General features: G+C 43.6%; 5 protein-coding genes across 5 annotated transcripts in view; 2 read left to right on the top strand and 3 right to left on the bottom strand.

Moving 5' to 3' along the window:
* LOC126565758 (protein split ends) overlaps nt 1-9,256 on the bottom strand; it is a 77,291-nt gene extending 68,035 nt beyond the window's left edge. The window contains exon 1 of the mRNA XM_050222965.1: nt 9,113-9,256. Within this exon, the coding sequence (XP_050078922.1) occupies nt 9,113-9,195 (83 nt within the window). The 5' untranslated portion in view covers nt 9,196-9,256. The remainder of the gene's footprint in view (nt 1-9,112) is intronic.
* A 4,413-nt stretch (nt 9,257-13,669) lies between these two features.
* Nucleotides 13,670-15,115, bottom strand: LOC126564712 (uncharacterized). The gene is made up of 2 exons (XM_050221805.1): nt 14,977-15,115; nt 13,670-14,910 (listed from the first exon to the last, which is right to left on the bottom strand). The coding sequence occupies exons 1-2, from the start codon at nt 15,051-15,053 to the stop codon at nt 13,680-13,682; spliced, it is 1,308 nt and encodes a 435-aa protein (XP_050077762.1). The 5' UTR covers nt 15,054-15,115; the 3' UTR covers nt 13,670-13,679.
* Nucleotides 15,116-15,235: 120 nt separating this feature from the next.
* Nucleotides 15,236-16,114, top strand: LOC126565262 (39S ribosomal protein L10, mitochondrial). The gene is made up of 2 exons (XM_050222426.1): nt 15,236-15,291; nt 15,369-16,114. Exons 1-2 carry the CDS (start codon nt 15,270-15,272, stop codon nt 16,112-16,114), a joined length of 768 nt encoding a protein of 255 aa, XP_050078383.1. The 5' UTR covers nt 15,236-15,269.
* A 1,412-nt stretch (nt 16,115-17,526) lies between these two features.
* Nucleotides 17,527-19,771, bottom strand: LOC126564574 (uncharacterized). The gene is made up of 4 exons (XM_050221650.1): nt 19,728-19,771; nt 18,448-19,198; nt 17,886-18,382; nt 17,527-17,816 (listed from the first exon to the last, which is right to left on the bottom strand). The coding sequence occupies exons 1-4, from the start codon at nt 19,769-19,771 to the stop codon at nt 17,615-17,617; spliced, it is 1,494 nt and encodes a 497-aa protein (XP_050077607.1). The 3' UTR covers nt 17,527-17,614.
* A 5,995-nt stretch (nt 19,772-25,766) lies between these two features.
* On the top strand, nt 25,767-26,861 carry LOC126565079 (uncharacterized). The gene is made up of 3 exons (XM_050222217.1): nt 25,767-25,851; nt 25,913-26,211; nt 26,298-26,861. The coding sequence occupies exons 1-3, from the start codon at nt 25,767-25,769 to the stop codon at nt 26,859-26,861; spliced, it is 948 nt and encodes a 315-aa protein (XP_050078174.1).
* The last annotated feature ends 1,115 nt before the right edge of the window (nt 26,862-27,976 follow it).

The following is a 27,976-nucleotide window of genomic DNA, read 5'->3' as shown; positions in this document are numbered from 1 at the left end:
GTCCTCCTGCCATGTGAAGACCATCCTGTACTTTGCCTCAAAACTTGGCGTACCTTCGGATTCCTCAATTCTAAGATAGTTTACCATTACAAAAGACATACCAAGAGCCACAAAAGCAATGCGACAAAAAAAACGACGTAAATACTTCAATCGATAACGAGACATGATGGACCAAGGCAAATAGAAACTACGTCACGCATATTACGCTTGCTATCGTTGCAGTGTGTAATTGTAGTTCCCGAGCACATACAACCCATTTCCGTCAGTCCTTCCTTGGTTAACATATATAACTGTCCTCATATCCATTATAGCCGACTCTTAACAGACAAAAAAAGAGCAGGATGGGACTACTGTAAATCCTAAAGCCAATAATAGTATTACCATTTAGTTTGTAAACGGCAACCCAAACGTCCCAAATGACTATGGTTACAAAGCCTTATGAAGGTATGTGGAGGTAATACACCTTACGGACGGAAGCAGAATTAGCGTACGTAAGAATACTCTTTCGATAATTATTTCCCTCACAACAGTTACATTAAGAAAATGTGGATCTTTTCCCTATGAAAAATCTCCCTGATTTCTTATCTTTTGAAATTCAAAATTACATTACAGATGTCCAGATTTTTCAAGGTTGAGAAATCTCTGCACGCCACCGCGTTCGTTACAACAATTTAACATGCGTACGTCAGCAGCAATCAACCTATAAAACTACAGTATCTCCAGTTACAGGCCGTGTTGCAGTTTTCATGTTTTTCCCAGTTTACTGACCGCCCCCCCCCCCCCCCCCCCCCGCAGCCACATTCTATTCTGAAATTACAGCAAATGGAAGAACCCTAACAACACCATCGGACGCGAATTGGATCGGGATGGTACGATATGGTAAATTACGACACTCTGCACACATACGCGCCATTTCCACAGCGCACACACTACACGGGCTGCTCTACCAAATATTAGTCAGCCCTGGCCATTCGAATCAAGATACGGTTCTGTTGGTGTGGTAGTAGTGGCAGCAGTAGAAGAAATGGTAGTAATATAGTTCCGTGTGGCCAGCAGCAGCAGCAGCAGTGCGCTATGGATCGTATCGATTGGTCTCGGTTAAAAACAGGCGAAAAAAGCAACCTCCCATCCTTACGAAATGGATGGGTGGGTAACATTATTCGCGAGAGAGAGAAAGAGATCGGGCAAGATGAAAATGGCTTCAACTCTTTTGACAAGTGTGTTACCTCTCTGCTGGTATTGTTGTGTGCGGCGCGTTATGCGTACCTCCTCATCATCAGCGATGACGGTTGAAGGGCGTTCATAAGACAAACACGCTAGGAGACGCGCGTAGGGCACATACAACACACACACACACACACATAAACAGAGCCCAAGATTCGTCGCCCATCAGCCGAATCTAAAAGTAGAAGAAATATCAAAGACAAAAAAGAAAACAGCGCGCTCTTAACAAGATGAAGCTTCTTCTCTCTTTGCCTGGTTTCTTTGGTCGCACACATGCTTTCCTTGCATGCGTCGACGCATACAAGCATACACACGCACAACGGTGTGGTACAAAGAAGCACACGCGTAAAAAGCATTGGTTTGCGATGTGGCTCCTTCAGTTCGGTGCGTCGTCATCACCATCGTCCATCAAATGTGTGTTGTTGCTTCACATATATTTGAAGTAAAGAAGAATACGTACACTGCTGATGGAAGGTAACAAAAAAAAAAACAACCCCGAAACACCCCAATATCAAGCACACAGGCACACCCGGACACACGGCTGCTGATGTTGGCAAAAGGAGGCATCGAACGAAGTGCGCTATGATGATGTTGCTATTCATTTGCACTCGCTAGTGTTTTTTGTCATTCCTTCTCGCTTTTGCTCGCCTGTGTCTGAAGCATAAGCGTAGCGGGTGAACAACACATCGATAAAATCCCAGGGATGACGATGACGGGCGAGATTGTCTCTCCGACGAGCGAGTCACTGTACGCACGAGAGCACACACAGGCTCCTCTAGCGTACAGCAGTGCACTGCTGCCTCGTGCTTATGGAACATCGCGGCGAGCCGGGCCAAAATCCAAATCAAACCCAACAACACACACCACCACCACCACCGACGACCGTGGTTGGCCATCCGTGTGAGGCATAAATACACACAGAAATGTACATCTCGGTCAAATCCCTTTCTCAGTCACTCTCACGCGCGCCCAATGCCGGTTATGCGCAAGCGCTAGCACGCATACAGATTTCTCTCTCGCTTACGCTGCCGCGTTTGACAGGCGTCCAATTAAAATCAATATACTAACCCTACGGAAAACATTGGTCCACGTAGAGCGTTTTTTCCCATTCCATCCACCCCGTTTTGCCGACCGACGTATACTATGTACTATCTGACCTGTTCTCTCTAACAAACGCACATACCACTCTCTTTCTCTCTTTCTCTTTCCCATTCTCGTACAGTTGGGCAAGGAAACGCGGGTCAAAAAACAAGCATACTTTGCACCAAGGCACAAAGCTCCATTTTTTCCTATCCTCTCTCTTTCTATCTTTTGAATCGATACAACCACTCCATACAGCCAGCAGCAAAAGCGCCTCTCCACACACCACCACTGTACTAATTCCTTGAACCTCTTTCCTTCTCTACTCACACACATGCATGCCCGCCATCTCAAAAACACATTGTTTTGACGCTTTAGCTCACTGCATATGTACGATAACCCCGGAGCAAAAGAGCGGGTAGACACACATTGTGGCTCTCTCGCTTACGCTGCCTGTCTGCCTTGTCTTGTCTATTCGCCACCATCATCCTTTCCAACACAGCCGGCAATTTCGTTGTTGGACCACGCAGGCAAGGCGCGCGTTCTCCTATATATGCCACAACCACGTTATTACGCAGATAGCTGCTGGCCTCCCGAGAGGTATTCTCTTCTACACATCGCAGTAGAGTCGAATTTGAAGTCCTTTGAAACAGAAATCTCGCTCGGTTTTGACCAATATGAGCGAGCCGTTACAAGGCGCTTTTTGGCTCGGTTAATAGTGTAAGGGTAAATAGCCTTTTCTGGCACAAGAGGAAGCAACCGCTCACTGGCAGATGACAGTAGTAGTTCGTCGATTATAAAGATAGAGGGAGACGGGAGAACACACAACGCAAAGGAAAAGGAAAGCTAGAGTGCCAGGCCAAAACGCATGACGAAGCGCATCCGGGAAGGTGTACATCACACGCACACACACACATCCGCAAAAACCCTATCTATCGCAATCAGAGAATCCACCTCCATCGTCAAAGCTGTGTGTTGGATGATGGTGACGATCGAGGATTACGTTTTCTCTTCTGTCGCACTTACTCTTACGAACAAATAAGCAGTCCATCGCACTTGCGCTGCCAGTAAAATCCGTCCTTGTTGTGTGTGCTGTTTGTATGAAAATTTCAACAAAAACAACATCCACACTCCCCACAATACAATGGATGTGGGGGGGGGGGGATTGGCACGAACGGGTTATTCGCTGTTCCCAACGTCTTTTTCTTACCATTCATCTCTTCGCCGCCCCTCAACCCGATCAACCATTTCCAACCAAACCGGATTTCTACACAAGCAGCAGCTCAATCGAGGACAATAACAAAACAAAATGCACTACATTACATTTTCGATTCTTCGTCCCACAAACGGCACACACTAACGCGAATCAGTTTTTCGTTGTCATTGGCCGAGAACAAAAAAATAAAAAGAGAAGAAAGAAACACGAAAAAAATCCGATTTTTGTTTGCAACTCAACCTACCAGTGTGAGACCGCTTTCACATGGACCGTGCAACGGGGATTGGTAGTGGTTGATGACGGGGGTGTTTCCTTCGTTTTATTTTACAAATGCGACTCTAGAAACAATACAACTGTATGCGTGACATCGATCCTTTTTTCTACTCTATGCAGTAGTGGTGTCGTTCGTCGTGTCCGTTTGACCGTCACCACATCACACCACTACTGTTGATATTTGATATTTTCTTACCATTAGAGAGTAGCAGCAGAGCTGCCTCTCAGCAAGCTCGATGTCCAAAGCAGACATAAGTCATCGCGCACTAGCTCATAAGACCATTTTCAAACCATACACGTTACTATTATTATTTATTTATATCAGTTCAATGGGCCAAAAACGTCTAATTGAACTTTCAAATACATTTTAATGTGCCTTTTCACGGGATCTCAGAGCCAGTTGAATTCACTCCGGCTGAATGTGCTAAATTCTAAAGTTGAGCGAACAAGCGAGCAATATATGGCTTTTAGGTGCGTACAGTGGTTGATCTCCTTGCCATTTCATGGTTATAAAGCTAAATATTTAATTAGCTTTCTTTACCACAGTTTTATAGTGGTTAGCAAGTGTTATATGACGAAGAAAACATCAAAAAGGTTCATGTTGTGACAGAACTCATTCTAAAAGACACGTCACATTATGATGATGCACTTGTGCGCGTTTACGAGGCCAGGTTCACAAATAAGATATTGGACATGAAGCGATTTCTGAGGTCCAGAAATAAGCTTGTGGCTACGGGAAACTAAACCGTAAAAAGCACAATGCTAACGTTGCCAAGATAAACAACCTCAACCATCCCCACAGAAAGACGTCATACTTATTTTTCTGAACGCCAATTCAGACACACTTATTACAACAAAAGATGGTTTCAAAAAAAAAAATCCTTCTTTTCTTTGGTTGCTCTCTCGGACTCCTTCCTACTATAAAATGCCTTCCCTATGGAAGGCAGTGTCATTCTTGCTCTGTCCCGGACACTAGCATCATTTGCTGGAAAATAAGAAAGAGTCTCGAGAAGCTTCTGGCATTCAAGTGTGTTTGAATAGCAAACACTTAAACCGTCCACACACACACACAACACATCCTCCGGGTTGGAAGCAGATTCTTGATATGGTGCAGTGCCTCCAGTCCTCCGCTCAGTAATATCATCTCGATTCCAACGAACAGAAAATATATATTCCGTGTAGTGAAGTTACAGAACCACGTCATACGCGCTCACCCTGTGCCGGCGCAGTCGAAACACACGCGGGACAGAGCGAACCCACCAACAACACAACACAAAACCGACGAAATCTAGTGCAAACTGCCGAAAACCAAAATGTATTGGATGAGCGCCTGCAAGGTATGCTGCTGAGGTGTTCTTGAGATCAAGAATAGAGGTAGAAGAAATAGTAGTAACATGCCTCTCATATATAAACGCTGGACTTGTAATACTTACTTCCAGCTTGTATAAAGTACAACGGATTGCATAGTTACTATAAAAAAGACGCTTTTTACTGCCTCTTTCCTATTATTGCACCATCGAGAAAAAGCCCAAGAAGGGAACACACGATCAGCCAACATGAAAAACGGGAAGCCACCACACCAACGAGCGGAATACTCACATTAACAGGTGCAGCTCATATCGTCAGAGTGAGCGAGTGGCACATGAGAAATTTTACCATTTGCTAGAAAAAGACACAAAAAGGAACCAACAAACAAGGACTTTGTTCGTACGAGGTAGAGAAGTTCCGCGCTATTTGCTCGTCGCTCTGTCTTCCCTTACACCATAAAACATACAGTAGAGCAATATGGCGCGAGTGAACATCTGAGCTGGATATGTATGCGTGGTTGTGTATTTAGAGCTGTGGAACCAAACCACTGTGCGAAATGCGAAAACTGCCGGACCGGATGGATAATAACGATGAAGGAAGAAAAGGAAATCGTACAAGAAGAGAACATCATCCCGATGACGAAGAAATGTTCATCAAACATGTATTTTCCGCGTTAAATTTACTTTGCTGCAGAGGTAAGAGCGAGAAGTGCCTGCTGCTGGTACTAGAAAGGGCATTCGCTCTCGCTCTCTCCTTACATTCTGCGCGTTTCTTTTCCCAGCTAACGCTAGCAAGTAGGCTTTGCTCCGACACCGCCATGGGAATCGAGTCGTGTGTGTGTATGTGTTGGTGTGTTAGTGGAGTTACAATATAGCATTACAGGAATAGAGCCAAAAATGGATGATTTTATGAAGTATCTATCAGCCAACAATAGAAACTCCTTTTTGGGAACTAATGAAAATGTTTCCCTTATTACTAAATAGACTTTTACTACGCTACTAGCTTAAGTTTGATCATTCTTTTGAAGCGAACTGTTTTTGCCACAAAATTCCTAAGCCTTTTCTAGTATTGAATTTCAATTTACGTGTGTAAGAGCGAGTGACGATGAGATTAACTTACTGTGTAACTGAAAAGGAAGGAAACATCGACACGCATACCAATAAAACGTTTTCTGCAATGGCGCTTTACCAATGACGCATACTAACAACCGGCCACATCAAGAGAGCTAGGGCTAGAGCATTCCTGGGACTCGGGTCCTGCATACTGTTTCTCTGTTTTCCATTTATACCAGGCCCAGCAGTAAATTGTTCCATTTCACAAGACCCTCTTCTCTCATGCATATGTTCTTAACTGGCGACTGCCTTTTGAGGCGCTTCCCATCATTTTACTTGCTGGTAGGGTGGGTTTGCCGCTGCTACTGCTGCCTTTTTGCTTCTTCTACTATCTTATCTACTGTAAATGCGAACATCAGCGCTCAAATACACACATACACCTCGAAACAGTGTAGGGGCCGCCCGTGGAAAAACACTCGAAGCGCACGATGGATGATGAACAAACGAGCAACGCAGAAGAAGACCAGCAAAATTGAAGAAGAAAAACAGGCTTTGCCTTGTCGTGCGGACGCCACACTACTCTGTGAACACACATCTGTAATAATACACTTGCGCATGCAGTGTATGTGTGCGTACGACGGCCTCTCATCGTGGTCTCATCTATCTTGCTTTCGTTCTGGCAAACGTCCAACGCTACCCTGTCTGCTTTAGCAAACGGCACAAGGGATTTTCTTGGTTGCCGCTCCGTGCCGTATTCGTATCACCTCATACACACACACGCACACAGTGTGTGTGGCAAAACGCTCCGCCGAAGCGAAGCGATGATTTGGCTGCGCCTTTGCGCTCGAGTGAACGAGAGAGAGGTAGAGAAGAAAAAAAAACATGTACGGCAGAGCGGGAGAGAGACCAGTCACCCCGAACGAACGAACGGAGAGTCTAGAGATAGTGAGATACAAATAAAATGTACTAACCCTACGGAAAACATCGGTTCATGCTATTACGTATGTGCTTTTTTCTCCACTCTTCATTCAATTATTTATCGATTTTCAACTCCAAAATTAGTAAAATTGTATAATTTCAATATTCTTTTGCACAAACCACGTAAGAACAACAACAAACACAGTGTTAAAGCTTTAGTCGGCGAGCTTAAAAATAAGCTGTGGAGTGCTAAAATCATACTACACCAAAAAGTCTTTTCACCTTCGTTCGCTATTGGCGACGTTTGACAATATTACACGTTCGTTACAACAAGTTTACTCAAAATAAAAAAGGAATTTAGCCACAAGAAATTTGTCTGATTTTGTTATAAAATGAAGACATTTTAGAAATATCATTCTTTGTGCTTTATCGGAGGACAAATAACTAGCTCTGACTGTAAAAATTCCCTTTTTTTCATATCATTTTACTGTTTATAAACTAAATTGATACATCAGAGCGCTGCGGCACGGATGTCAATTATTGATATTCCGTTACTCTTCATTTCCACACATTGTGAAATTCAAAAGTCTAAATAAGGGAAAAATACCAAATGTAACGAAACACTTTGACTGCTCGCTCGCTAATAGGTTTTAAACAACGACAGAAATACTTGAACAGAATTAAAACTAAGCGCTACTGCTTCCCATAAACCTCTATTTAAAGCAGAACGAAATGACGATGACAAATGATGTGACGATTCGCAGCGTTATTTTATTAATCCTCGCGGCAAGACTCGTCTTTTACAACCTCTACTTTGCGAGAGGAAGATTGATATGTGAATAGATACAACTATATTGCCATGCAATTTTCAAAGAATGCATCCGTTAAATGAAGAAGCTCCACCGCCAGCAATACGGGAATAAATGCATGCAGATTTTATGTTTATTCGTGCACCACCGGGGACCGTATTTTATTGGGAGTTTATGGTGGGGGGAGGACTGCATATATATCTCATTAACCACCGTATATTCCCTTCCGTCAACCAATTCGATTGCATTTATTGGGGCAATATTGCAGCCTTTTCCAACTATGCGCGCAAAAAAGCAATTACGCCGTATCAGTTCGGCACTATAGGGAGTGCAGTGTGTAAGCAGCCGCGCAAGGAAGCACTAGACGGCTCACATTGGCAAAACAACGCCATTTTTGTTCACAGTTATTTTATAGTCTAAATTCTACTGTAAAGCATATTTTCTTCGATTTGAGTCTTGGGGCGTCAGGCTTCTTCAGTCACTCAGTCTCTCAGACTCTTTCGGATCACGTGGATAATTTCATTTCTGACATGGACTGGACCATAAAACGCTGTAGTGTGCGGTCAACTATCTCTACTAGATGTTTTCTTTCTTTCTCCAAGCAAGCTCCCAAGCAACTGTCCCTCAGGATAGCATTTTACTCTTTGGGCTATAAATGCTACAGTCTAAATTGATAAAGATTGTTACATTTGATCTGCAAATTAAAGACATGATACAACATTTACAGTTGCTTTGATTCCGCTAAGGCCTGGGGCTGGGACAACCATCAGACCATACAAAATTCATTAGGATCTTTATACGGGATGGATAAGTTCCCCTCAAGCCCTAACCTAAAATTCCTATGCGATGATCAACTACCCTTCGGCAAGGATTAGGCCCTCGGTATTTCTGCTATCCCTGACAATACCCTTCAAAATAGAGGTATCGCTCTTAATGGTAACGTAGAAAGAACATTTCACCGATACCCTTTCAGAAATTGAGTAACATTGCAGCTGCAGTACGCATACACACGGCATTTGGGCAATGGCAATCGATGCAAACTAGGACGACGACGACAGGGGTACGTTTGCTTCTCATACACACAATCACCATAGCAACAGCAATCCCAGACATGGGTAGACGAAAATATAGGCTTACCTAAGCATAAGGTTTGGATACCCATGCCACGACGTACAGAACATTGGAAATAGAATTGAAATCATCAACAAAATACGAAACTAAATGACACTTACCTTTTAAAATGTTCCCTTAGCTTGTCCTCTCGTACCGTTTCGGGTAAATTTCCAACCCACAGATGTCGAGTCTCGCGTACCATTTTCTAGCCTCTGATGCTTCATGGAGGCGGATGCTCGTTTGGCGGTATTGCTCACAACGCGGAAGGATAAAGCTGGTAACGCGCAACAACAGACTTGCGATGATCTTTTGCTTCTTTCCGCACGCAACACTACTGCGTACGTTGTGGGGGAGATTTGAGAGAGGATTTTGAACACTTAAAAGTGATCTTACACCGTTTCGGGGGGATAGCTTAGTCTTGAGTGGTAGAGGTTACCTTTAAAGGATGGGAGAATAGAGATGTAAGAACGAGGAATGTGACGCGCTTTGATGGTTGTGAGGGGAGGGAAATATGCAAAACAGAGAAAGTTGACGTTTGACGTGATGGGAGTTTGAGGATATCTAAAGGATTCGCCTTTCCGAGGTAAGAGTAGTTTTCTTAGCTCGCACACACTCTCAATATGACTCTGTGGATCGTCGTCGCCACGCACTACTGAATCTATAAACGGCAATGGGGGAGTATGGGTGGCTTAATCCTTCTCTCGCTCCAGCGCCCAACGTTGTGCGCGTAGTTTTTCTTTACGTAGGTAGTATTGACCGGCACTGCTGTGGTGACCAATAGGCTCGTAATATTGTTGCTAAAACAGCATTCATCATAGAGCAACCATGCCTCGTCGCCGGCGTCTTTTGGCCGACGATCGTGGTGGGGCACGATGATACACTCGGTCGATGATCCTTTTGCTTTTCAAGGCTCTCCTCCGGCGTACACAGTACGAAGAGCACATTCTGCCTTCATCGTCGTCCCCGGTGCATCTTTTCTTCACGGATGAGCGATGCTTTCGCCCGTTTGACTAAAACACAGACAGCAGCAGCAGCCCACCATTACCATCCCCCAGTGGGCCACGACGTCTGCTGAGCGATCGAAGCATACGTTGGAAACACCATGCTCTGTGAGCAATCACATTGAGACGCACCGAAAAACCACATCAAACACACATGGCAAACAAGCTGATCACGCACAATAAGAAGGACTTTTAACTTTCCATTTAACCGAAGGATGCAATTCTAGGAAATGCTGCACAGCACCTTCCACCTCCACGCACACTTTCTTGCCTTTTTTTTTTGCTCAAATTGCTTAAACTTGCAATTTCTTTTACTTATTCGCTTTCACAACTTTGCTTTTAGTGCTGGATCAGCCAAAAACAATGCATTTTGCATTCGAAACATTTCAAATACCACACTCTACCTTTTCTTTTACCATCACTCAAAACACACATACACAAACACTTCGGCACACCACCTACAAACCTTTTTTTTTTAGAGGAAAAAAAACAACAAGGTGAAAACATGAAAAATGCAGCTTAATCGATTTCGCGCACTTAGTATGCCACACCAAAGCGCCGCGCCGCGTTCACACTGGAAACGCACCGCACATATGCACAAACACACATCTAGTAACGCACGCACACTCTCGCTCACCACTCAGCAGGACCCCGGGGGCCGACGACGGTTGTTACCATGCCGATACACTTTCCCCAGATGGGTGGATGATGATGATGGATGGTGCGCGGTTTTGTGTTGGTATTGGTAAAGGACGCGCGAGACAGGATGGAAAGGATACTCTCTCTCTCTCTCTACCTTCGCGCGACACTTTATTTCCCGGATATGCAAAGAAAAGGGCGAATTGATCGCGACCGAAAACCGACCCTCCAACTTTTTGACACTTTGGGACAGTAACGAACGCGGAAAATGATGGCGGTGATGTGGATGTCAACGGTGCATCATCATCATTATTAACCCGTGAGAAGGAAAATGGATTTCCCATTCCCCAGATGAAACGCGACGATAACCGGACATACATAAACACGCGACACGACGAACTAGTGCGCGCGGCGCCCGTCCGCTTCCTTTACTTTCCTTGCTCGCTCGTCTTCCACGTTGCCCTTGTATGCGCTACCGTCGATATATGGGGTGGTGGGGGGTAGTGTGCCGGATGGATACGGTGTGAAGGCACCGCGAGCTAATAAGCTCCTCGTCCCTCTCTCGCTCTTCCACCAAAAACTACTTCTGCTCAAAGAATAAATAACACACCCTTTTTTCACGCCACTTCCGGGAAAAAAAGGCTTCCTATCCTTTTTTTAGCTTTCGCAAACGCATATAACCAACACCACAGCCAAGAACGGGAACGGGAGCTAAATAACACTGCTTATACTTTACAAAATACCTTAAAACCGCTTTTTTACTGCACACAAACACACACACACACACTTTGCTCTTTACCTTTTATTCTCGCGTCGAATTTGCGCCGATGATTCTCAGCCCTTGCTTGGGCTTTGCAATTTCCTTTTTTTCACTTTGGGTTACAATTTACACTTCTCTCTCTCTCTCTCTCTCTCTCTCTCTCTCTCTCTCACGCTTTCTCGCTGGTTCGAGGTATTTTCCGGCCAGATAAAGCAACGAAGGAGAAGCACTTTTTTTTCCTTCCCTTGCTGCTAATTCGTAGCCAGAAGTAACAAATCACACATTCACATACTACTAGGATGGATATTCTCCTATGCACAGAATGAACACATTTTACATCTGCTAAAATCACACAAAAAGAGAGCAAATAAAGTATTATAAAACTACCAAACATATATACATGGAAGCCATCAGTAGAAAGATTCGAGCAAGAAGTTACTAGCGTCCGTGTCATGTGATGCAGCATACATTATAATTTAACATTTTGCTATCATGACCTCTTAATAGGAGTCACAAACAGTTCCAGAATCTCAGCAGTAGCGTTCTATAAAAGAGAAAAATAAGCATATATTTTATTACCGATAAATTTAATATGTAATTTCGATTAACGTAATTGATTGCCAAGGAAACTGGCAGACATGATGACGATATATGTGTAAAACAATATGGTAGTAGCATTTTCACAAAAAAAAACTGTACTTTTATTTGAAATATCTATTTTTAACAATAGCTTTTAAATTCAATGCTTTCATATTCCAGATAAAAATAATCAATTTACACATTTATCGTTCAGGATCACTGTATCAAGCCGTAAAATAAATTGTTGGAAAAATCAATTCCCAACTTACAGCGAAAAAAGACCAAATAAAAACTTACCAACGCATGAGGCGGGGACAATTCTAATAACGCACATCTTTTTCTACATTGCTTCAATTCTTCATTACATGCCTTCTTGTTCTCTTTCTCCAAAAAGCGACACACACTCACAATTCTACATACACTTTCCGTTGTTTCACCATTTGAACACAAACACACATATAGAACATTTTTCCTTCATTAAACTACATTGTATGAGTGGCTTCATTTCTTCTTCTACCTCCCATCCTTCCTTTTCCTTCCCTCTCAAGCTTTTACACGGAATCTAACATTACAAACGCCGCGAGCAATGTATTTTAACATTTTATAAAAAAATGCTTGCTTGGTTTATGTTTCAGCGAAGGATGCCGTGATTCCGTGATGAATGCTGGTCGGAACCCACATTTTTGCACCGTTACCACCACGAGGAATAAGTGTGCGGCAGCTCCTGACACATGATTGTTCCCAGCGATAGGCAAGCACACCACTATCGAATCAGCAAGACACACGTACTCTCGTTCTGCTGCCTGTGCTACACCGCCGTGCACACGGCTTCCACAACGCTACCCAATGAACCTAGCAGCACACACGCACGCTTCTACGCACACTTTGCACGCACCCAACGCACGTACTTAAAATTCTTATCTTTCACAAAATACTTTTCTGAGTATAGTAAAAACACACGCACATTTATCTGTAATAGTAATATAGAGCACTTTTTCACCTTCAATCAATGCACTGGAACACACTAGATGGTAGATTTTCTCTTTTAACTGTATTTCAAACTTCACGCGAGCGAACGACACAGCGCCTCCCTGCTGCCATGTGAACGCAAGAATAACAGTGAAATCTCGTTTATCCGTCGTGCCTCCGTCGTAGCACGAACAATCGGGAATGGCCGAACAGTACGATTGTGCCACAAGGTGCTGCAATGCCATATCGTTGACGTTTGGTCAACTGACATTGGGGCTCGAGCTGTCAAATTATTCTTGATTCAGCAAAAGCAGACATTTTTATTGCAGTTTACGAACGTAAACAATTTTTGAAATTTTTAACAATAATTTTGAAAATAGAAACAAATTTTTGAATGATTTTGTGTGGTGCTGCTGTATGGTGTTTTTATTATTATTTTTTATACAGGCGTACCAACATAGATGCTACAAAATGTGTGTCATTATGGGCGTGAGGGAAAGCCGAAAAATTAGCTAAATATTTTATTCAAACAACACTATACACAGAATCGCGACGTGTTACATTAGTGCCATTGGAAAAATAAACCATATAATCTTCGAGGCACCGTAAAACATGTTATTATCTTATTTTGGGATGGTTATAGAATCTTTTTTTGGGCTGGTGCTATTGTTTTCGGCTTCATACACCGCAGGTAAGTATAAAGTAGCTCAGATATTTAAATATTAATTTGCAGACATTTTATTGACACAGCTCTTTGGGCGGCGGTACAGTTGGTATGCGTCCTAGTTGAAATTGTTCTGCCTTAAAAGCAGCTAAATGTTCTGGCGTAAGTGTATCCATGTTGCTGTACATTGTAGTCGATGGAGTTATGCCGGGCGCGAAAGATGCTACCGGTGCACCAAAAGCATTCGAACCGATCGCAGTACCGAACGGGGCAGCCGCAGACGCGGAAAGAAACATATTTTGAGATGTTGTAGTGTTGGCTGTTGGAGCTGCTTGCATCGGGGAGCCGAACGATCCAAAGCCTGCATTTGTTGGAGCACTGTTGCCAAAAGAAGCGGAGTTAAACAATCCAGTGGCCTGTTGGGGTTGCGCTGCAATTGTTCCAAAATTACCAGCGGCAGGTGCGGCGGATGCAGCATTGTTGCCAAATAAACTTCCACCACCAAACACGGAACCACCGGACGCTGCCGTTGGTTGGGCAAAAGCGTTAGTAGCGGCATTTGCAAATATGTTTCCACCGGCGACCGTGTTCGTTGACGTTGTACCGCTACCGAACATGGGAGCAGCGGGTTGAGACGGTTGTTGAACACTGCCGAATAGTCCTCCACCCATTACTGCAGGACCACCAAAGACGCTGTTCGTTGGTTGGGACATTCCGAAGATATTGCCAGAGGATACTTGCTGTGCAGGTTTAGCGAATATGTTACTTGTCGTGGACGCAGCCGAACCAAAGATACTTCCGGCCGGCTGTGCCGTTTGCCCACTTATGGAACCACCACCGAATATGCTACCAACCGTGCCCGAAGTACCACTACCGGTGGCACTCGATCCAAATCCAGATCCGAACGTGTTTGTGCTGTTACCACCGCCGAAAATGCTCGACGCTGTAGCGTTGGTCCCGACCGTCCCTATCGAGGCAAACGGGTTAGCTGCGGTGTTCGTCGGTTTGGTAGTGTTGCTTTCCTGCTGATTGTAAATTTCCACCAACGTGTTCAGGATGTCTCTGTTCATTGCCGTGAGACATTGCATCTTCGTTTTGGCATCGTTTATCATCTGGGCAAGCTGCATCTGATGAGCGAGTATGTTGTTCTGCATTTTTGCCTCCAGATACATCATACGAATTTCCTCGAAGCTTTGGTCTTCGATAAAGTTGGGAATGCAGTTCCGCTCTTTGAATGGACCGAAGCAAGAGAGCGGCCATTGATTTCCTTTCAGTGTAACATCTGCTTCATTCTTCACCATTGACCTGCAAGGGAAAGCACACAGCTTTACGGATTGGACGGCATTTTGGTAAAAGTCATCTTGTTGTTACCCAATGTCTATATGCTCATTATTGCATCTCGAACCAAATCGGCAATTATTATTCAGAAAATACATGCAAAGAACCATTTTGTTCGCTTTATTCCGTAAACTTGTTGACCTGGAAAAAACCCACCGACACTGTTTGTTGATTGTTTGTGTTAAAAATGACATTCCGATTTCGCTTGATTTTCGCCCCGGCACGATCATGCCGCGATAAGAAACCGAAGTTTGACAATTCCAAGAAAGACATATTGACAGGCATTGAATTGTTTTGATTCATCTTGGAGAAAGAAAAACCGCAGCATGTCGAACTTTGTTGTAAATGGTATATTTAACTTAATAAATCGGTGTATTAAAATTGAATTCTAATGGTTTTTGGTGAAACCCGCGTTACCTTTGCAGGTCTGTTACAGTTGCGTAATCCGCTGCTTACATTTCGCCGGTTCCGTGGAAAGATCAACATCCAGCGTCCAAGGGCGCCACATTACGAAAGAGCTCGTGTGCTCGAAATCATTAAACCGTATTACAAAGAGCCCGAATTTAACGCTCCCTGCATCGATGCCGAACGGACGCTGCAGAGCAAGAAGATGGACAACCCGTACGAAGCAATCATTGCCCGAGAGGCCCGAAACTGGTTCGAGCACAGCAAACTCGTCGCACTGCTGCACGTAAACTCGATAAAGCAGGAAAATATGTTTAAGACACAAGTGGCATTACATCGACATAATGTCTCGGTGAAGGTGTACGGCAAATCAATTATGCGTAAAGCTGTCGCAGACACGAGATTCGAAGCGATAATGCCATTATTTGAAGCAAAAACGGCTATCGTATTTAGCCCGGAAGCAGCAAAGATAAAGCAGGTGTTGAATGTTTTGAAGAAAACGCCCCAACTCGTCCTGATGGGAGGCATCGTGGAAGGTAAACTGTTAAGTAGGAACGAGTTCATGGCTTACGCTACCATGCCCGATCTCACTACGGTGCGAGCACAGTTTGCTGCAGTGCTGGATAGTGTTGGTGGCAAAATCGTCGGGGATCTACAGTGTCACCAAAGTCAGCTAGTAAACATGCTGGATGCGTACGCAAAGAATGACTCGCCAAAGGATGAGGCCGGCTCTGATAGTGTGGCTGGTGCAAAAGTGGACAGTTGAATCGTGAAGCATTTCGTTGGGGATAATTAAACTGTAGTGCAGTACAAGCGTTAATATAATGTAATGTGTTAATTTTATTCATTGCTTTTAATTTTATTTCATTGTAGTTAAGGAAAAATTTAGTTATTTTGCTTTATGAGTAAGAATATCTTAACACCAGGCAACGGAAGACGGTAGATTTTGATCATCTATGCTGTTAGCTACTGGGTGCTCAACTAAATGGTTATCAAGGAGATGACTGGCATGATCTTGAAAAGTCGTTAAGCCAACAAGAAGAGAAGAGACTATTAACTGTCGCGCGATCGACATGGTGATCAAGACAGCGTTGAATCCCTCAAGGGTCGTATTCCCAAACACATAATTTAAGACCTAGCTAAACACGTTAAAGCAGCTTGAAAATGGAACAACATTAGACTAAATGGAGACTATACTGGAATATTTCATGTGAAGCTGCTGGCTTCGATAACTGGGGCAATGTTTTCACCTGATCTCCTTAATTCCTTGACTTCGCGGATGAGCTCAAATTACAAAACAAAAGTCCCTTAAGATTCATGATGGACGTTGAGATCAATTATGGGCGCGACGGATGGTGAGGCGACAAAAGCACCGGTCTTTGCACAAAAATCGGGGCTCAAATCTCATCCAGACCTTTCCCCCGTAGTGATATCCAACTACTTAGTATATCAGCAATTCTAGTTAGTACGCCATTAGACGGCCGGCGTGGCCTAGAAGGTCGAAACTAGAAGCCAAACAGAAGATGGACGAGCAATAAATATACTATATAAGGATATGAAACCCACTTGGAGAAAGAGAACCATTTGACGGCAAGGAGGTCGAGTTGATAGAGGTATTCTGCTATATTGATTCATAAACTTCTGCTATCAAGAAGACATTACATGCAAAGCCCGATATTGCTCAAACTGATATGACGGGTAATCCTCTATGGGCATGCTAGAAGTCCTCTACTCTGTTGATCCAAATGGACACTCCACTTTTTCAGTGGAGAGTGCTTAAAAACTATCTTTGTCAGTGCAGATCTCCTGACAGTGGCCCAAATCGGCAGGATAAGATGTTTGGGACACGTTATGAGAATGCTGCAATTATGTTCTTGGAGGGTTCTTCTCGACAGATCACTGTTTGGCAAGAGGTGTAGAGAAGCACAGCAAACTCATTGGCTTGGTCAAGTTATTGCGACCCTGTCGGAGATCGGATGTAGGCGATGGTGGAGAAAACATTTTCTCGACAGAGTTTACTGGAAAAGAATTAAAATACCTGACTTTGTGTTTCAGTTTTCAGTTGTCCAAACGAATTGGCCTACTGCAAAAGCTCTTTCATCCGTACCTGTAGTAGTACCACGTAGTATTAGTTTTCTGCTAGCGATCGCTAACACTATACCTTGATTTTATTGTTCGAACATGTACCACGTTTCATTTACTACAGCTGGTGCATTAAGTTAAGGAATGCGCTGACATCAATTATAAATTCTCACGTGTTACGTGGCTAGGTGGAAAATTTCGTTCGAAAATTATTGGCAAGCCTCGTCAAAGCTTCGGCTGCATCGAGTTCATCCTTCTGATGTTCGAGCGATCCAACAGCAACGGCTGTAACCGGCTCGTAAAATGGTCTATTACCGTCACCAGTATTTGCAGTGGCATAGTAATTGCTCCCCAAATCACATCGCTTCTTCGTAGACGATTGTTTTCTAAATCGAGAAAAAAAGACACAGTTACAGGTGCGTGTTTATGAATGGACATTTAGCCGTTCGACTTACCCAGAACATTCCCAATCGATGTAGTTATGCTTGGACGGTGTAAACTTGGCAGCACTTTCCAGCCACTTCGATAACGACGGTGGCCCCCGTATGACAGTCGTGTCGTAGCCTATTGCAGATTGTGCTTGTAGTTCGTGGTTACGCGCATGGCTGAAGTGTTTCTGTTGGAAGGGTATGGTAGCCATCAGGACCGGCATCATGGTAGTGGTAGTAGTTCCATCCATTGCTGCCTCATCCGATGGTTCCAATTCTCCAAGATCGCGAAGATATTTTTCCATGATGCTACTTTTGTACTTACTCGATCGTGATCTGCCGCTGGGGATGGGAGAGGTGGCAGCAGGTGTAAGGGTAGTTGTCGGTGGGAGATACAGTGTCCCACTATTCGAAACATCTTTCGTTGCGAAAGACCGTCCGTAGTGGGCAGGAGTGGCAGTTAGAATGAGTGGTTCTAGTGTCGTCCCACTCGCTGGATCGTAGCTTCCATCAAATTCGGTGACCTACGGAAACGCGCGCGGTTGTATAGTTAGTATGGAAAACATTAAACACCACAGTGTCCGTTCACCTTATAACATCTCGTTTCTTCCGGTATTCCAAAGACGGTCTCGTAGTTTCGTGGAGTATAGCTGTGATCGATTCGGAACGCTGTGGGTGGATAGCTTTCCCGCAAATCTTCACCGCCACTTGGACAATCCTCAGACAATCTCGCATCATCGAAGTACGTTTTGCAGTGTACGTTGTTATTACGGCACAATTCACTATTGTTGTTATCGCTCCTTCTACCATCCATAGCTCTGTACGCCTGGTAAGGTTTTCCGGCATTCCTCTGACCATACTTCACACCAATGGCCGTACCGTTTTGAGCATGTTGCTGGTTGTACCTGTAATGGCGATGATTTTGGCGATGATGTAGATGATGAGGTTGATGATGGCGGTGGTAAGACGGCTCGCCCGAAGAAGACGTACGGGAACCTTGGGATTCTTCCCCGTTCTCACCCCAAATGCTATCGTTCGAGCAGATGCTAAACTGCTCCACATTTCCACGGGCGTTGGTGTTGTAGTTCTTGATCAGATTACCCCACGTCTTGCGGATCGGATCGTTGCCAGAGTTCTTGAGCTTTCGTCGCCAGTTTGCAAACCAGTTGCATATTTGCGTGTACGTCAAGCCCGTCTCGCTGGCCAGCAGTTTCTTTTCCTCCCGGTTCGGGTATGGGTTCTCCCGGCGCCGTACTAGCCAATCCTTGAGCATACGCTTAATTTCCGGTGTAAATAATCGTTTCACCGGTCGGTGGCTATCTCCCGGAGGCCATGCTCTTCTGAAAGAATATATTCAACACAGACACACATATTGGACGGTTGTTTGGAACGGTAGCAAAGATTGGGAAACATTTGTTCAAACTTGTGTGATTTGTGAAGCTTCAAAATGCTGTTAAAATATGTCGCATGAAATGGAGAAAAAAACGCATGCATACGTTGCACGTATTACGTACACACGTTTGTCGTCTTTTTTTCAGTCACGAGGTGATGAAAAAAACTAACTAGAAGTCATGTAATGTAAAGAATTGACTGACGTCACATGACGTTCTTGAATGCGAGATCATTAGTGAGACGACTGACAAGAAACGGGGAGTAAATGTGTGATGTATGATCGCTCCGCTAGGATTTACAGTGGGAGAATATTAGCTCCGTACGCAAGGGACATCACAAAGCTTCTTCAAACGGTAACATGATGTCGTGATAATGATGCTATGCTGCGGGAGGGAGGAGTTGAAACTTTCTTTCACTCTCACTAGCTTATCACTCGTAGCCACACACGGTCACACACGCAAGAAATTCGTCACGAACCTACTGCGCTTACGATTTCGCACCGGACGCGACGGTTTGTCCATATTATGAATTGTTCTGTTTCTGTACTTTTCTCTTGCTGTATTTCGTCTACTTTGGACGCGTCCGCTGATGATCGAGAATACGAATCGTGTTTCGATTTTTCGAGCTCTTCTCTTCCTTTGGTACACAGTGTATTGGTATTTTTTCCTTAAACCTTTTTGGTGGGCGATAGATAGAAAAGAAAGAAACATAGTGGAAAAAATAGACATAAGAAGGTTTATAATTACAGCAAACATTTCCAAAAGGGTGGTATAATTTTTTGATTCACAATAAATACTAATGTGGACGGGTTTAATTTACACAGGATGTAATGTGCGGTGCGGTGCAACCCATCCGTTTTGACGAAGATCGCTGCCCTTGCTTGTTTTTAAAACAAAATTCACTGCCAAATGATATTTTTAGAAGAAAATAATAGTTCTTGCGCGTACTGTACAACGGAAGATTTATCTATCTTTGCCTCATGCATTGTTAATTTGTATACTACTTGAAGTTTACTTAGGTTGAGCTACTTATATACAGTGATCGCCAGTAATCACTTTTTTGTTCGCTTTAAAGATCACTTTTATGTTCGCTTTTCAAAAAGCTAATATTGATCTGTTCGGTATAACTTCACCAAACGTTGATAGAAGGATCATCTACAACTGAACAATTCATAGCAACTTTGCTTTTATTCAATAGTTCATCAATGATCGTGTGATAATAAAAAAAAAACCTAAACTATGTTACAAAATCTTTCGACTCAAATAAAACTAACCTTTTTATTAGCACACCAAGCTAACCCTAGAGTTGACAAATGTAAAGAAGGGATGCTCAAAACTAAACCCATTTTTTGTTTGAGTTTTAAAATTGATGAATTGTTGAATCATTTTTACCGGATGGAAGCAGGTGGTCCTATTTTATTGGCCATTGTAAATATTTAATTCGATGTTATTGAAGTGTAACATATTTCAAGAACGGGTGTCAAATTATTTTTGAACGATCGCTTTGTACGAAGGACTCACTAATCCAGCTGTGGACAGTCAAAGAAGGCGGTGCAAAACGTCTGGAGGCTTCGCTATGCCTTAGAGAGCAGGAGGTGATCCTCGATTTTACAACAAATTCGATTTTATATGTACTCAACATAACAATTGTTACAATTGTTAGCTTTAAAATAAAGTCAAAGATTAAAAAGAAAACTGTCGGAATGACGCGTGCTCTATCGGACATAGCGACGACAGTACGGCACAAAACATGAAAACATTGCTTCGGAACACGCCAGGCGCGCTACTCTGCTGCTGGTAGTTATACTTTTCCGAGGATAAAGATAGATCTCACCACCACCACCACCACTGGTGTTTTTTTTTGCAATAGAAAATAGAAAATAAAGAAAAACGCGGGCAGCAAACAGGCCGATCTTTCTCTGGCAGATTTGACCCATTAAAAGGAAACATTAAAAAAAAAACGCTCCATATCAAATCCAGCTGCAGTTAGTGATGTGTTGTATGATGTGTAAAAATGGGTTAAAACTACTAAAGTGCGACACTTAATTGGATATTGTTTTTCCCGCGTTATGACACCAAAAAAAAAAAAGCCAACCTTTGTTGATCGGTTGAGGGTGCCCCCAAGTGGACGGATGGGACGATTTGGATGCGGGATTTGTTATTTTTAGCACATCTTGTGGCGCACACCATGTAACACAACTTTTCACCCTCAGCGATCACCTTAAAGTAACGTAGAGGAAGAAGAAGGGAAAAAAAACATGATCTTGTAAAGGCCACCATTCTTGTGTGGAAGGATGCGCTTGTTTTGTGTATTCGGTTTGTTTGGTTCTCGCGAATAAAAACAGTTCGCTCACTCACACAGCTGCTGCATGATAACTACGCCTATCGATGCTACTACATATTTGAGACAAAATGAGAAGGTAATGGAAAACTCTTCATAGAAGTGTTTAATATAGGCAGTGATTTAAATTTTTTAACCTCATCACAACATTCTGTGCAGTCATCAAAGTTGAAGATTTCGTGTATCTATTGGAAATTATTGAAGCTCGGTTTCACTTGTACACTAACACCTGTTCAAACGCTACTGAGCGAGCACTACTGGCAAGGGCGATGAAGATCGAGATAAAAATAGTCCTTTTCTTTGCAATTGATCATTACCGAACAAAAACTTCACTGGAGGGGATAAGATTACGTGGAGTTTTCACACCGAAACACTTCGCGGGAGATAAGTAATCACGCAACACCGTGACAAGAAAAGTTTGATTTTTTTTTTTTTGGATGGCGTGTAGGGTATGTTACACATCACTTGGACACGTACCAATGCTAACTCAGCTCTGTAGTCTGGAATAGTGCTTTGCTATCTTAAATTGACCAACACACCAAACAGCTGCAAATATAACCAAATAGATCCTTACACTGGTTCTGGTGATCTTCACTAGCACACGATCTACTTCGACATCAGCAAAACATCTGACTGCAAAGCACTAACTGTGCGCCGTATCTCGTAACGATCCCATCTCACCCCAAATGAGATTTATCTCAACATTACCGTGCTAGTCTCTGAACGTGTTTTGAGAGGAATAAAATGAGTAGTATGTGTGTGACACTGCACGATCACCATTAGCTCATAATATCTGTCGTTTTACACACAGCTAAGGTTTGTTCTGCATTCGTTCGTACAGATGTGTGAATTACATATATTTTCGTATGCGCTACAAACCAACAACCTCAACGTGTGAGAGATGGGAGATGCTCTGTGACTGTATCATGTTTTCTGCACTTGTTTCAAGCATACGTTGGCAAGGCTAGATCGGTTCTTTCTTCCAACCGATGTAGTCAAGCAAACCAGCTGTGTGATGGTCACCCGATCAACAGTTGTTTTGAGTTGGTGTACCGTGTACCCAACTGGGGTACTCAAATGTGATCTAGTCCTTAACTGGGTATTGTGATAGTGTGCATGCACACGGTGCGCTGTGAAATGTTTAGAGTGAAAAGCGATCAAGATCAAGAGAGCGTCCATTATTTATAAATGAAAATACAGCAAGGGTGAAAGTGAGAGTAGTTTCGCGGCGGTAGACAACAAACCGTATGGTCATATGGATTGGAATGGAAGTTGCGTGGACCGACAGCGATATGTAAGGTGGAAATCTTGATAATAACGTCAGAACTAATTGCACATGCGCAAGAACATGAAACCTATGCGTTAAGAAGAAGATAATGAAAACACGTAGAATGACCACGGGTTGGTTTGATATCAACGTAGAACACAAACTAAAAGGAGAAATTCGAAATAGTAGAACTTTTCCAGGAGTCTATGCAAGAGTGTTTTTTTGTTTTTCAAAGAATTGCTTGCTTTTGCATTTGCATTTGCATTAACAAATTGACAAAAGCATAAGACAAACTTTTTATTTTTTTTGGAAAAATGACTGCTGTATCCGATGTCTCAAAAAGAAAATATGAACTGTTTTCAAACTTACACTCGGTGACTTATGCTAATATTTGACACTATACAAATAATTTTTTCAAGCCTTTTTTGTATCAAAGTTGCACCTCGAACAGAAAGACCCGTTGTCAAAAATTTCAACAAAATCAAAATGGCTTTCTAGACTTGCTCATACTGACGTAGTTGGACAGTCAGACCCCACGACGGGGGAACGGTCCAGCCCCTGAGTGTCGATCACCACGGTGCTCCAGCAGCTATGGCGAGACGAGGAAGCGATAATGAATGGGAGGACGAATTCTGCCTTAACAGACAACGACGAGGTTGGGCTGGACAGTGTGGCTGCTCTCTTTGCCGAGGAGATCGAAGAGGAGGTCTTGCTAGACATCACAAGACGGGTCAACGAGGCACGAGCAGCACGGCAACGGTCAGCTCGCAGCAGACGTGGACGGGCCAGGGCGGAGGAACGTGCACGGAGAAAGCTAGCAGCTGATGTCGCAGCAGCATCGACAGCCAGGGAAGATGATATTCTGCGGGCAGCAGCGGAGGCAGAGCGTGCAGGAACAGCTCCACCTCCCATTCCCAGACGTAGCTATGGGCGAACACCTTCCCCCGAAACGGTGCGACTTCGGCATGAGCGCCGAATCTACATGCGGAGGATATGGAGAGCTAGGGTAAGGGAGGGAACACTTCCACCTGTTCCTCCCGGAAGGAGACGCCGTCGTCGAGAGCCTCCATCAGCGGCGGACTTGATTCGGTCCAGAAGGAATCGTAGGGCTAATGCTCGAGAGAGGAGGAGAAATCGGAGAGCTGGAGAAACTCAGAGAGTCCCCGAGTTTCCTCAAGTTAACACCGAGAGGAGGCTGTCGCTTACCCCAGCGGAAGAAGCCTCGCTTTTAGAAAACATCACTTCGGGACGTTAAGCGTGCAGGCGTCAGTGAAGGACGAATGTAATACAAGCGATGTATGTATAGAAAAACAAATAGCGGTGTCGAAATCACCCCTTGGATTTTAATTAGTTATACTTAGTTATTTAATAACTAGTAATTTAATTAGTGCTTTGGCGAAAAACCACGCAGCGTGGGAACAACACCACATAGGGAAAGCCCTTGCGGAAATACCTGGGGGAGGGAGACAGGTAAATAACTTTGTTTTAAATAAAGAAAACCTGTAATCGTCAAAAAAAAAAAAAAAACGGGGGAACGGTCCAGTTGAGATTTAACCCCAATCCTGCCATGTAAAGTCCGGTGTGGTGGGAAGAAGCATAATTGTATTCACAGTAACCATGTGGTGGGAAGAAGAGATTCACGGTCGCCATGTGGTGGAGAAGAAGAAACTCGGACTTATAATCGCGACGAGAACGGAACAACGTGATTGCTAACTGTGCGGACCAATATCTTTCTTTTATCTGACTGTCCAGGCAGTCTGAATCTTCCTTACAGGAAAGTTGGAGACATCGAGGCCTTACCTTTGGTAGGGGGACTCTCGATGCTTATCGGCGGAGCAAGTCGGCCAGACGACTTTGGATGTTTAGATGGAATATCCCTTACAGGCATGTTGGGGGACACTCATACCTCTAGAAAGAATTGAACGCAAGGTTTAGATTGTTGTACCTTCTCATTCCATCTGCCTGTCTGTGTCGAAGGCTTCCAAGACCGCTTTATTTATACCCAATTCTTACAATAGTTTTTGCTCGTTTTTGTAACCAAGATTGTTTCTTAGTGGTTGTTCTTTTTGCTATTGCATTTAGTACAAAAATATTTACGTAAGCATAAAATGTGTCGCGGTGCGATCGATTGCTGCACTTGCATGAAATGTGTCGGATATCATTCGTCGTTGAATCTATATGCTTGCTATGCATGAAGTTACTTGTTTGTGTTTTGTTGTTTTGTGTTGCTGACCACTGTCTGACCACTCGCTAGCCGGGTGCGCTGGTAAGTGTTTGAATGTTCATGTTAAGGCGTGCGGGAGGTCAAAATAGCTGAATGTACATTTCTTGCGTTCTTGGCTAATGCAGGTTATTTGTTAAATTGGTGAATTTCTGCTCACCGTATAATGCTACGTAAGGCTTGTTGTATGCGAAATAATGTATACTCTAGTGAGATGTTTAGCAGATATGCTACACCGGTGTTGTTGTCGCCTCTACCAGCGGACCGGACGGACGGCCTGATAAGCAGATAATTATCAGGCCGTCCGATAATACAAGAAGGCTTTAAATTAATTGCGAACGTCATACATAACTTAACTTATGCTCCTATAAAACGAATTAATAATATTGTTGTGCAAAATAACTAAAATTAACAATTATCAAAAACTTTTTAGTTATTATTTATTATTATAATGTAAAGACCTTCTTGTAATGATGCAAGATCCACGAAATAGGTATTACCAATTAATTTTAACGCAACCGAGCTAGCAACAAATGTGTTAAGCACTGTATGTTTAGTTATCACGAAGCAGCGTACAACAAACAGCACTGGAACCATTGAAAAAAGACCAACTCTTTCGTACCGCCATTCGTGCCGTAGCTCTCACCAGTGTCGCACACTCGCCAGCAAGCGTTCTGGCATAAGGAAGATGGCTAAGAATCTGTTGAATCTTTCGATCGAAGAAAAGGAACATTTTTTTGACTCGTTTGACGTTGTCCAGACAGACTGTGATGGTAAGTAGAAATTTATAGTAAGCATACACATTGATAATTTACTTTTGACCTTCTTTTTAAGGCGTACTGTGGCTTTTGGGAAATCCCTTCGAAGGTGTAGAACGAGCCGTGCGAGCATTGCGAACTAATGGCAAGCGGGTTATCTATGTTTCGAACAACAGTGTCCGCCCGATGGAGGACTACCGGGCAAAGCTAGACAAGCTGACCGACCACACGGTGGACGATGACGACATCATTCACCCAGCCAAAATCGTAGTTCAATACCTGCGGGAACGAAAGTTCGATGCACTCTGCTACGTCATTGGTAGTACGAATTTCAAAAACTACCTCAAGGAAGCCGGCTTTCAAGTGCTTGAAGGTGTAAGTTAAAATATTGTTTGTAATTTTAGCGTAAATTACACATGTTTAAACATTGTCTCATCCCTTTTTACGCGTGCCGTATATAGCCAGATGAGCCAGTACAGGAATCGGTAAGAGCAGTGTCGGCATGCATTAGTGATGGGCAGCCGGTAAAAGCGGTAATAGTGGACTTTGACTACAACATGAACAACGTAAAATTGCTCCGTGCTCAGCTGTACCTGCAACATGACGCCCTGTTCATTGCAGGTGCCATGGACACGGTTCTGCCGCTTGGTCCACGAATGCGGCTCATCGGTCCGGGGTGTTATGTGGAGGTGCTGCAAAAGATAGCCGACCGCAAACCGATCGTACTGGGCAAGCCGGGTGTGCAAATGAGCCAAATGTTAAAGCGAATGTACTCGATCGAAGATCCACGTCGGGTACTGTTTGTGGGTGACCAGCCGGAAATGGATGTAAAGTTTGGACACATTTCCAACTACCAAACGCTGCTGGTGGGTACGGGCGGTGTCAGAGAGGAGCAGTTAAAGGAATTTTCCGACAAGCCGGACATAACGCCCGACTACTACATCGAATCTTTTGCTGCGATCGAGCAGATAGTACGTGAAGTTGTAGTGTACAAGGCACGGAATGGCGATAAGTCTGGCCCGTAGCGCATTACCAAAGATGGTGTAACTATTTTTATATTTGTACTTTTTGGTTCGCAAACACTATTGTTACTACACTATTGCAAAGACTACAATAACTGAACTGGATGCTGATGGGACAAAGGCTAAATAAAGGTTCGTTTGAATAAACATCTTGATAAAGGTGGCTTGTGCTTTATTATGCTAAACAAGAGCTTAGCTTTCTAGCGCAGCACTGTTTGGTTTGTTTTGTGCGAGTGATTTTGCGATACGCACGAGAAGTTGCACGCCTACTCAATGGTTTGTTATCGTTGTCAATGCGTACAGCTGCGGCTATCTTATCATCACATGGATTGTACCTGGTTAGCGTTTTCTAGCGCTCTATATCGTCATCGTAGCGCTTTAAATTTGTTCTACTGCTGGTACTTTTATATTTGCTGCAATTTTAGCTATGAATGTGGAGATTTACATCGAATGGTATAGAACTTTTACATAAGAAGCGTTGCAATGCAATGGAGTGAAGAAACTCAGAGGTCAATTCAATTAAAACATGCATACGAACAGTTTATCCAACTGAGGTCGAACTGTACAATTGAGCCACTCTAAGGGTTTTTGAACTTGTTATAACTGTATCGCTCACCATTTTCCTTCTATTTTGAATATTTTGTCCCATTTATGAAATATAAGGAAAACATACTGGACAGTGTGACGTTCGGTTTTTTTTTGTCCGCCCCTTGAGTCATTTGCACAATTGGATGTATCTCAAACACATCGAACGTGTGACTTGGTGAGCAGAGAAAGAGCGAAAATGTTACGCCATCAACAACGAGTCACCAAATAATGGGAGTTTATGCTCGCAAGAGGTACCGGCGTCGGCGATGCACGGACCGCCGTGCTGTGTTGCCGTAATTTCAACGGTAAAACCAAACCAAGCGCACGTGGTGCTCAGTCAAAGTCGCGCTACACCCGTACAACGCAGGCAGGATTCGAGTAAAAAAAGTAAGAGGATGTCAGCACGGCAGCAGGCCAACCAATTTCGGCGAAGTAGCGTTTCGCGCCATTTCACCATCCATTTCCGATTGGACGTATACGCTGCTGCAGTAATTGGTTGCTTGGAATGGTTCGTGGGGTGGTGCTGGCAA

This window comes from Anopheles maculipalpis, chromosome 3RL (assembly GCF_943734695.1).
Source record: "Anopheles maculipalpis chromosome 3RL, idAnoMacuDA_375_x, whole genome shotgun sequence".
Lineage (NCBI taxonomy): Eukaryota > Metazoa > Arthropoda > Insecta > Diptera > Culicidae > Anopheles > Anopheles maculipalpis.
Note: the sequence above shows the minus strand (reverse complement) of the source record. Positions and strands in the feature narration are given on the sequence as shown.